Source organism: Hyperoodon ampullatus, assembly GCF_949752795.1.
Source record: "Hyperoodon ampullatus genome assembly, chromosome: 2".
Lineage (NCBI taxonomy): Eukaryota > Metazoa > Chordata > Mammalia > Artiodactyla > Ziphiidae > Hyperoodon > Hyperoodon ampullatus.
Genome location: NC_136915.1, coordinates 112,719,906 through 112,731,163, shown reverse-complemented (window position 1 = coordinate 112,731,163; position 11,258 = coordinate 112,719,906). Strand labels below are relative to the sequence as shown.

The 11,258-nt window shown below is 46.1% G+C and overlaps 1 protein-coding gene across 1 annotated transcript; it reads right to left on the bottom strand.

Moving 5' to 3' along the window:
- Positions 1 to 9,799: 9,799 nt before the first annotated feature.
- PRR9 (proline rich 9) lies at positions 9,800 to 10,951 on the bottom strand. Its single transcript, XM_079696715.1, is given in 2 exon segments — positions 9,800 to 10,726; positions 10,730 to 10,951. Coding segments are annotated over 2 exon segments (348 nt in total). The 5' UTR covers positions 10,937 to 10,951; the 3' UTR covers positions 9,800 to 10,585.
- Positions 10,952 to 11,258: the final 307 nt, after the last annotated feature.

Sequence of the window (11,258 nt, the reverse complement as noted above, 5' to 3'; positions counted from 1 at the left end):
CACAGCTTCCTCTTCCCCCTTCCCATATCCTCAAGTCCATTCTCAAGTAGGTCTGTGTCTGTATTACTGTTTTACCCCTAGGTTCTTCATGACATTTTTTTTTCTTAAATTCCATATATATGTGTTAGCATACGGTATTTGTCTTTCTCTTTCTGACTTATTTCACTCTGTATGACAGACTCTAGGTCTAGCCACCTCATTACAAATAGCTCAATTTCGTTTCTTTTTATGGCTGAGTAATATTCTATTGTATTAATGTGCCACATCTTCTTTATCCATTCATCCGATGATGGACACTTAGGTTGTTTCCATCTCCGGGCTACTGTAAATAGAGCTGCAATGAACATTTTGGTACATGTCTCTCTCTTTTTTTTTTTTGTGGTACACGGGCCTCTCACTGTTATACACTCTCCCATTGTGGAGCACAGGCTCTGGACGCGCAGGCTCAGCGGCCATGGCTCATGGGCCCAGCCGCTCCGTGGCACGTGGGATGTTCCCGGACCGGGGCACGAACCCGTGTCCCCTGCATCGGTAGGCGGACTCTCAACCACTGTGCCACCAGGGAAGCCCGCATGTCTCTTTTTGAATTATGGTTTTCTCAAGGTATATTCCTAGTAGTGGGATTGCTGGGTCATATGGTAGTTCTATTTTTAGTTTTTTAAGGAACCTCCATACTGTTCTCCATAGTGGCTGTACCAATTCACATTCCCACCAGCAGTGCAAGAGTGTTCCTTTCTCTCCACACCCTCTCCAGCATTTATTGTTTCTAGATTTTTTGATGAGGGCCATTCTGACTGGTGTGAGATGATATCTCATTGTAGTTTTGATTTGCATTTCTCTAATGATTAATGATGTTGAGCATTCTTTCATGTGTTTTTTGGCAGTCTGTATATCTTCTTTGGACAAATGCCCATTTAGGTCTTCTGCCCATTTTTGGATTGGGTTTTTTTTTTTTTGCTATTGAGCTTCATGAGCTGCTTATAAATTTTGGAGATTAATCCTTTGTCAGTTGCTTCATTTGCAAATATTTTCTCCCATTCTGAGGGTTGTCTTTTGGTCTTGTTTATGGTTTCCTTTGCTGTGCAAAAGCTTTGAAGTTTCATTAGGTCCCATTTGTTTATTTTTGTTTTTATTTCCATTTCTCTAGGAGTTGGGTCCAAAAGGATCTTGCTGTGATTTATGTCATAGAGTGTTCTGCCTATGTTTTCCTCTAAGAGTTTGATAGTGTCTGGCCTTACATTTAGGTCTTTAATCCATTTTGAGCTTAGCTTTGTGTATGGTGTTAGGGAGTGATCTAATCTCATACTTTTACATGTCCCTGTCCAGTTTTCCCAGCACCACTTATTGAAGAGGCTGTCCTTTCTCCACTGTACATTCCTGCCTCCTTTATCAAAGATAAGGTGACCATATGTGCGTGGGTTTATCTCTGGGCTTTCTATTCTGTTCCATTGATCTATCTTTCTGTTTTTGTGCCAGTACCACACTGTCTTGATTACTGTAACTTTGTAGTATAGTCTGAAGTCAGGGAGCCTGATTCCTCCAGCTCCGTTTTTCGTTCTCAAGATTGCTTTGGCTATTCGGTGTGTTTTGTTTTTCCAAATAAATTTTGAAATTTTTTGTTCTATCTCTGTGAAGAATGCCAGTGGTTGTTTGATAGGGACTGCATTGAATCTGTAGATTGCTTTGGGTAGTAGAGTCATTTTCACAATATTGATTCTTCCAATCCAGGAACATGGTATATCTCTCCATTTATTAGTATCATCTTTAATTTCTTTCATCAGTGTCTTATAATTTTCTGCATACAGGTCTTTTGTCTCCTTAGGTAGGTTTATTCCTAGATATTTTATTCTTTTTGTTGCAATGGTAAATGGGAGTGTTTTCTTGATTTCTCTTTCAGATTTTTCATCATTAGTGTACAGGAATGCCAAAGATTTCTATGCATTAATTTTGTATCCTGCTACTTTACCAAATTCATTGATTAGCTCTAGTAGTTTTCTGGTAGCATCTTTAGGATTCTCTATGTATAGTATCATGTCATCTGCAAACAGTGACAGCTTTACTTCTTCTTTTCCAATTTGGATTCCTTTTATTTCCTTTTCTTCTCTGATTGCTGTGGCTAAAACTTTCAAAACTATGTTGAATAAGAGTGGTGAGAATAGGCAACATTGTCTTTTTCCTGATCTTAGTGGAAATAGTTTCAGCTTTTCACCATTGAGGATGATGTTGGCTGTGGGTTTGTCACATGTGGCCTTTATTATGTTGAGGAAAGTTCCCTCTATGCCTACTTTCTGCAGGGTTTTTATCATAAATGGGTGTTGAATTTTGTTGAAAGCTTTCTCTGCATCTATTGATATGATCATATGGGTTTTCTCCTTCAGTTTTGTAATATGGTGTATCACGTTGATTGATTTGCATATACTGAAGAATTCTTGCATTCCTGGAATAAACCCCACTTGAAGCCATCTGGTCCTGGGCTTTTGTTTGGTGGAAGATTTTTAATCAGAGTCTCAATTTCAGTTTTTGCACATTATGTAAATTATATAAATGGAACCATACAGCATGCTTTATTTTGAGCCATATGAAATTGTCAGTATTCAAGAGTTTTAGATCTTCATAAAGGCAATTTCATGTGGTTCACCTTAATACTCTCTGTGTGTGTTGTGTGTGTGTTTCCTTTCTCCCTCACTTAATTTTTACTTGTGAGAATCATCTATGTTGATGTGTGTAGCTGTACATCATTCGTACGCATCACTGTACGCTATCACATTATGTGACTGTACCACAATTAGTTTATTCATTGATGGGCCTTTGTGTAGTTTCTGATATTTGGCTATTACGAATAATACTAGGATGAACATTCTAATATCTGACTTTTAGTGACCACGTGCCGGGTATATGCCTAAGAGAGGAGTTCCTCTGTCATTGGCTCTCCTGATATTCAGCTTCAGTAATTGCTGCCAAAGTGTTTTCTGAAGTGGCTGCACCAATTTGCACTCCCTCAACCTCTCCAACACTACACATTCTGTCTTTTTAATTTTAGCTCTTCCAGTGGGTGTGCTGTTGAGGTTTTTATTTGTACTTCTCTGATGAATAATGAGGTGAACATGCCCTTTTCATGTGCTCATTGGTCATGGGCAAATATTTTGTATTAAAAGGTAGTGCACAGTAAAGAGTTTCAAGACTTGGGAAGAGTGGGATATTTTCTCTAATATCCTGGACTACTTTTTTCTCAGACTGCTGTGTGGGAGGAAGTCCCTGTCTTCTGGTGCTGAGACCAGGGGAAAGGAAGTGAGCAGAAATGGAGAGGGGATATGAAGACTTCCCTTTCTCCTTTCTGTAGGGTTGGCCCTGGGTGTGAGAAACTTGTTCTGCATCCAGCACTCAGTTTTCTGCCCTGATGTGGTGTGTTCCTGGTCCTGGGGTCCTGGGGCAGATATCTTTTCAGTGACTGGCTGGCAAAGGCTATTTTCACTACATTCAGAGCAACCTGTTAGGAATTTAAGTGCAAGACTAAGTGAGACTGAAAAGACTAATAAAATATCGAGTCCAAACTTCCTATAACCTTCTTGGGTAGTCATTGGCCTCTTCTTGCATACTTTCAGTGACGGTGAACTCACTACTGCATGTGAAATCCTTTTCATTGCTGGGCCATTTAATTCCTGATATGAACAGAAATCTGCCTTTCTGTACCCTGAACTCACGGACCCATGCTCTTTCCTCTGGGATCACATTTGAAAGGTCTGAGGACAGCTGTCGTGTGCCCTCTAAGTCTTGCCATCTTTGTATGAAACTCCCCCATTTCTCACTCACAACTCACGTGACAAGAGGCCTCGCCCTTCTCACATTCATTTGGATAGAGTAAAAGTTGGTCAGTGTCCGCCTTCAAGGGCCGTGTCCAGGAGGAGACTCCAGAGGCTGCTGACCTGCCCAGCTCCCTTGCAGATGCATCTCTCTCTGTGTTAGCACAGAGAGAGCTGCATCTGCTCCCAGCCTCTACATGGCCAGCCCCTTCAGATCATTCACTTTTCCATTCAGACCTCACGTGCTAAGATAGGCTTTTCCAGACTACCCGACTAAACAGACTTCCTCACCAGACACTGTCTCCTCACCTTGTTTTAGTCTGTACATTTTCTTATTTATGCATTTGCTTAGTTGCTTTTCGTCTGTCTTCCTGCATTCATCTAAGCTCTGGGGGGCAGATCTTTATGTATCTAATTCACTACTGTATCTCCAGTGCTTGGAACAGTGCTGGCCCATACAAGCCTCTCAGATTTTCTTTAAAGGAAAGAAATGGTGGGGTTCAGATTTGAATCCCAGCAGTCTGATTCCTGAGCTTACGTCCTGAACCCCCATGCACGTTGCCTCCACCCCATACGTTATTTAACTCTGTCTTGCACATTTAGCCTTCCTCCCACTCTGTTAGATGCTAGCTCTTTGTGCTCTTGCCTTCGCAAGCACCTGGCTTTGGCTGGGCCCCAGTGTGTGCGACCATCTCTGACTCAGGCCCAGCGCTTCCATGGCCAGTAGGTGGTGCTGTTGGGAAGAGAAAAAGGGTCCCCAGAGCTTTTAAAGGCTGGCCAGTGGTTGAGACTGTTGGAGAGGAGGAGAGATGGGGACCTTCAGGTTAGATGGCTCTGCCAGCCCACCTGCCTTTTCTTCTAGCCATTTCCAGGTGTGAGGCCAGTGTCTGTGGGAGAGAAAAGAGAGCAAGAGTGGGTTGAGTCCAGACCTGGTGCCCATTGGCTGAGATGTCCTGGGGCTAATGGTGTTAGTGGGTATGGAGAGGGAAGACGTGGGGATATCCCCCACTATACTACCTCTCTAAGCCAGGACCTGCCAGTTCGAGCTTATACAGGACTGATCTGGGCACCTGTCAGTTGATCTAGTGTCCTCCAGCCAACACACACACACACACACACACACACACACACACACGCAGAATGGGGCTAGGGAGGGGGCCAGGCCGCAGGCACTAAGCCTTCTGAGATTGCGGTTTTACGGAGAGGTCTTCCTATTCCAACCTTGGGCTGCAAATTTCTCCAGTGTGGAGAGTCTCATCTGCTCTCCCTCTGTATTCCCGTACCATCAAGCAACGTGTCTTATACATGCAGGTACCTGGTTAGGGTGATCATATCGTCTTGGTTCTTGGGGGACTATCCCAATGTTAACACCAAAGTCCTGCATCCTGGGAACCCCCTCAGTTCCAGGCCAGCCAGGATGATTTTGGTCACCCTAACAATAAAAGAAGCCTCCTTCATCTCCTTCTCAGAGGACATGCTGGTTGGCTGACTCCGAGAGTGTCTAAAACTTAATGTGGTTGGTCCTATGAAGACAGCCAAAGAGCACAGCCAGGCCCATGAGCCATCATCTGGGGCTCTCGTGCTGACAGGAGACACAGGCCACTCACACACAAGGCAGCTCTAAGGGACCACAGACCCCTAGGGACCAGTGTGGGTGCATGGCGCCCAGGTTGAAGTGCTGCAGGGGTCTCCCTCTACACGTAGGAAGTGGGCCTGACATCATAGAGGGTTTCCTGGAGGAGGTGAGTTTGAAACACATGGGTCGGCAGACACAAGCAGGAGGAGGATCCTGGGTTGGAGAGGGGCAGGTGCAGGCGGTAAGGAGGCTACGATGGTTGTCAGGTGCACATGCGCGTGGAACAGATGGACCACACTGGCTCAGGAGAGAAAGCAGGTCCAGAAGGCAAGGTAGTAAGGAATAAAGGGGAAAGAGGTGTGCTAAACTCTGGCTGAGAAGATTGGATTTGGAAGTTAGTGGGGAATTACTGTAAGGTGCCACTCAGGGCTGAAGTGTTTGGCCCAAAACACATATTTAGAAAAGTCCTAAATTTGGGGGAGCCACTTCCCATCACTTACCTGTCCTCCTCCTTTCCTTTAGCCTCAAGCCATGGTCCACTCTCTGCTGGTTGCCAGGAGTTTGGACCCCCGAAGGGTCTCTGGGGAGTATATTAGAGGTCAGAGTAATTTCCTCTGTCTCCTGACCTCAGGGTCAGGTCTTCTGAATCTCCCTGTCCCATTAGGCTCCTCTGCCCCCAGTCCCAACTCTGTCCAAGAGAATTAGATGAGTGAGGTGAGTCTCAGTGCTAGACAAGCAGAGAAAAGCCTAGCTGTCACACTGGTATCATCACCCCCTAGTTGTACACCTCCAGTTCGTAGAAGCATGACAAGTCCAAAAGCAGCTCCTGTCACCAGCAAACAGATCTCATCATATGAATTTTCTTAAACTGAACCCAAATGTGTATTTCTGCCTATCTCTCTTCCAACTCCATCCTTTGTAAACTCACAGAAATCCATTTCCTCCTTCACAAAATCACTTAAAATACTTGAGCACGGCTATTCTGCTCCTTCGGCTAATTTCTTCTCTAGACTAAATAGATTTCAACAGTTGCTACAGTGAAAGTCCTCAGACCACGGTTCCATCATGCATCCCCCTCCCCTGGGGCCTCTGGAGCCTGTCATGGGGCCTGTGCAGAGCGGTTCTCCACAAACAGCTACCAAAGGAGTGGATGAACCCCACCACCCTCCTTTATGCTCCTGTCAGTTTGCATCTTCTTCTTTTGGCACACAGAGCCCATGGGTCCCACGCTTGTCAAATATTGAGTTAACTGGGTCAAAAGTTGAAGTCAAATCAAGTTAGAGAAAATTTAATAGTTTATGGTACGAACAAAAGGACAGTTTGCAGAACTGGAAGACTTCTAGTAGAAAGTGGAAAGAAGCTGAGAAAAAGAGGGTTGTAGCTTGGTTTCTTTTCTTTCTTTCTTTTTTTGATGTGGACCTTTTTTTTTTTTTTTTTTTTTTGCGGTATGTGGGCCTCTCCTGTTGTGGAGCACAGGCTTCGGACGCGCAGGCTCAGCGGCCATGGCTCACGGGTCCAGCCGCTCCATGGCATGTGGGATCCTCCCAGACCGGGGCACGAACCCGTGTCCCCTGCATCGGCAGGCGGACTCTCAACCACTGCGCCACCAGGGAAGCCCAATGTGGACAATTTTTAAAGTCTTTATTGAATTTGTTACAATATTGCTTCTGTTTTATGTTTTGGTTTTTGGCCCTGAAACATGTGGGATTTTAGCTCCCTGACTAGGGATCAAACCCACACCCACTGCACTGGGTAGCAAAGTCTTAACCACTGGGCCACCAGGGAAGTCCCTATAGCTCTGTTTCTAAAGTGAGGAAGTACATTGATCTCTACCGTGATTGGCCACTAGAAGCCTGCATCCCTTTTTGGCTAACGGTGCTACACAAAATTACTCTTTTGTAGCTGATTGGCTGGGGAGCTATGAAATCATGCTGACATGAGGAAAGCTTAAGTTTGCTTATGGTCAGAAGCCAACATTTTGGGGGAATCAGGACAGTTTTAGTTTTGGTTATGTGGCTGTGGGTGTTTGATGGAGGGATATATGAAAACTATGGCATCTGTTTGTGGTTTTCTTTAACAATTGTCATCCAGGACTCCTAGCATCTGGGACTCTCCCTGGTAATCCCCCCCACCCCACTTCTGAAAGGCTTCAGCTCAGATGCAAACAGCTGAGGGAGTCTAGCTGCCATGGGCTTGGTCCTGGCTGTCCCCATGGCCCAGGTCTGTGTCACTAGGGCCCCAGCCCCAGCAGCAGCAGCAGCAGTGCAGGAAGGGCTGGGTCAGAGCTCTGTGAGCACAAGCATGGTGTGGTGGTTCCTATGACAGAGCTTGATGAAGGCCTGCTGGCTCCCTGACGTCTGCTCCCCTATCTGCAATCTGCAGGTTTGTCTCCCTCCCTCTGTTGAGGCCTCCCCTGTAATCAGCGGGTTTTCCTCTCTTGGATATGGCCGGACTCTCCCTGCTCGTCTGCCACGTGCTTCCGCTCAGCATCTGAGTGTCTGATCTTGGGCTCCAATATGTGCACACTTTTAATGCCAGAGATCAAAGACATTCCTTGGGCTTGAGCCAGGCTGGAGAAATGTCCTAGAGCATCCTCAGCCCAGTCAGAAGCTTCCCTGCTGGGAAGGCTCTCTGGAGTCTCTTTTCAGGCTGGGGCCCTGGGGAGCAGCTGGCTTATTCCAAAATTGGAAAATGGAAGAGAAAACTTGTCCCAAGCAGTCAAGAGAACTGATTCAGACCCCTGGAGATGTTCAGGGACTTGATATGTGCAGGAGGATTTGGAAAGTATCCTTTGGCATGTGTGGCCTGTGGAAAGACAGCTCTCTAGCTCTGCACAGGGATGCTGCCTGCTTGGATCTTCAGCACCTGGCAGCTGGTAGGTGATCAGTGAGTGCTTCTTAGGTTCATGAATGAATGAATGAGAAGAAGACAGCTTCTAGAAACTTCACCTGTGTGCCATGGGCACTTTCCTCATGCAAATAAGAGTCTGTTGTGGAGTCAAGAGAAACTCTGGTTAGAATCTTGACTTCACTACTTACTAGCTTTGTGAGGCCAGACCAGTTCCTTAACAAAGGGGCAATATACACCCTCTGAGGCTACTGTCAGGATTCCTTTAGAGAATGTGCATAGACCTCAGGGCCTGGCACTTGCCACCTGCAGACTCAGTGAGTGCCTGAGGGCTCCATGTTGCCACTTGAAATCTCCCCCAGGTCATCCTCCAGCTCTTTCTTGCCTTAGAAAATCTCCAAGATTGAGACACTGGGGTGGTCCCAGTGCTGGAACGACCTCAGTTCAGCCAAACAGCTGAGACCTTGGGCTCCCCTTTAGGGAGGGGCTCTCCTGGCCATCCATGGGGGCACAGCCATACAGGTTGAGGAGAAAGAGGGACCCGGGGGGATGAAGGAGGAACCTCTTTACCCCTCAGGAGGTTGGCCCTTGACTCAAGCCTCAGGGTCCAGGTCAGACCTCAGGGCACAGCTGAGAAACCGCCATTGGTTCTCTCCTGTAGTTCTGGAGTCTACTCGGACCTTTCATGCAACCTCAGAGCCCACAGCCTTGTGTATCCTCCACAACTGGGCAGTGACAGGGTGCAGGGAGGTGACACAGGCTGCCTGACTTTTCTGAAATCTGGCCAGATGGTAGGGCAGAGTTTGTGTTCATCTCAGAGGCACACCTAGGTCTTCCTTCTGACAGGGAGGCTATGCGTGTGGGTATCATGGCTCTTCCATGTAACTCCCCTCCTACCCATTTTAGCCCTTTTGTCTGGAAAACAAGGATCAGAGAGGAAAGATGCTGTAGTGGAAAGAATCCTGGACCTGAAGTTTTGAGGCCCCAGCCCCAGGTGGATTTTCTCAGATGTAAAATGTGGGCATAGGTGAGCCTATGATATATTGTGGATGGGGGTGGGATGGTCCAGGTGCCCCTTAAGGAGGCTTCTTTGAGCATGGCTGTTCTATGTACCTTAGAAGGCTGTTTCTTTTTTTTAAAAAATTAATTAATTAATTTATTTTTGGCTGCATTGGGTCTTTGTTGCTGTGCACGGGCTTTCTCTAGTTGCAGCGAGTGGGGGTTACTCTTTGTTCCGGTGGGTGGGCTTCTCATTGTGGTGGCTTCTCTTGTTTCAGAGCACGGCCTCTAAGCACCTGGGCTTCAGGAGTTGTGGCTCACGGGCTCTGGAGCGCAGGCTTAGTAGTTGTGGCGCACAGGCTTAATTGCTCTGCGGCATGTGGGATCTTCCGGGACCAGGGCTTGAACCCGTGTCCCCTGCATTGGCAGGTGGATTCTTAACCACTGTGCCACCAGGGAAGCCCTGGAAGGCTGTTTTTTATTCCTATTCCAGATTCTCAAAAAAGGAAAAAATAGTCATCACAAGCACATGGATGGTTGGTTGGTGGAGAGGAATGAGCACACATCAAGTCAGGCATGTTTTAGGATCAGCTTTATTCTGCATTTTACCTTCACCAGGGAGAAGAAAGCAAAGAAGCTGGAGAACAGACCAGCCTGCACCACACAGTCACAAATCACATCTCTAAAGAGTATACATGGTTGAAATAAAGGGCGTAAAGCAGGTCAGCAATGAAGCACAAAGATCAACCATCAGGACCCCAAACGTTTCATCTCGTCTTTCCTTATTGGCTGTTTGGAATCAATCTTTTACATTTCATTTAGTTTTCTTTTTTTAAAGCACAACCAACATTCCAACATCTAATCATTTTCTGTTCTTTTTTGGGGATGCAGAGACAAAATTACCTAGTTTTTGATTTTTGCAACATCACCAACTTCTTCTCCACAGCCATGGTGGTGGTGATCCACACAAAGACCACCAAAATTCAGTTTGTTTTGAGGCTCAAGTGAGAGGTTGATGCTCTGAAAGAAGGATGGAGGCATCCTTGGCTATTACACGCCCAGGGCTGGGTGAATTTTTGCCCCAAATGAGCTGAACTAGGCTTCTTTGGTCGCCCCTGATAACCACATCATTCCTACAGCAGAGACATTCTAATAGATTGTTGACAACAACATTTATTCACAGAGGTTGAGGAAATACAGAGAGAACTGTCTTCAGAGACACAAACCAAGTCCTGGAATACTGAAGAAGCCAGGAGGCAAAAGCAGGGTGCACATAGATGTACCCATAGGAGAAGGTCACCATGACAGGGGTTGGAGTTGGGCTGGGATCATCTTCTTGACCCCCAAATGGCATTACGAGCAGCTACTTTCCCTTGCCAGGGGGTAAGCACTTCTCCTGGACTTTCTGTGGGCAAACCTCCACACGTTTTGTCTGAGATATCTCCTGGCATGTCTCCACACACTGAAGTGGGCTTTGGTCTTGACATAGAGGTAGGCATCGGTCTTAGCCTTGTTGTAAGAAGTTTTCTTGGTTTAACTCCTGGCACTGAGGAAGATACACCTCTTGAGCTTGCACTGGGCACTTCTTTTGGCAAGGGTGCTGGCATGGGGGGATACACAGCTCCTCAGCTTTTGCCTGGCAATGCCCTTGGGTCTTTTGAAGATATGGAGGAGGCATGCATGGCTGTTTGCACTGCTGCTTATTAAAGGACATCCTAGGGTGATTTGCAGGACCTGAAACAAACACAAGCTTTGAAATTATTTGCATTAACAGTAACAGGCTGGGAATTGGCAGGATGAAGGATTGTTAGAGGGGAATGGGGAGCGAATGATTATTAACACTAAGAACTCATTTCTCTGCTGATTTTTATTCCTTTCTCTTTTCTATCCCTAGTTCAGCTCTCTCTGACAACCGTCTCCTAGGTGGGGATATTCTCAGAGCTTTTGTCAATATCTATAGGCCAAAACTCCTAAACCCAATCCTTCCATGGGTCTTTTCCTTCTCTCCTGTTTGACTAATCTTTTTGAAAATTAGA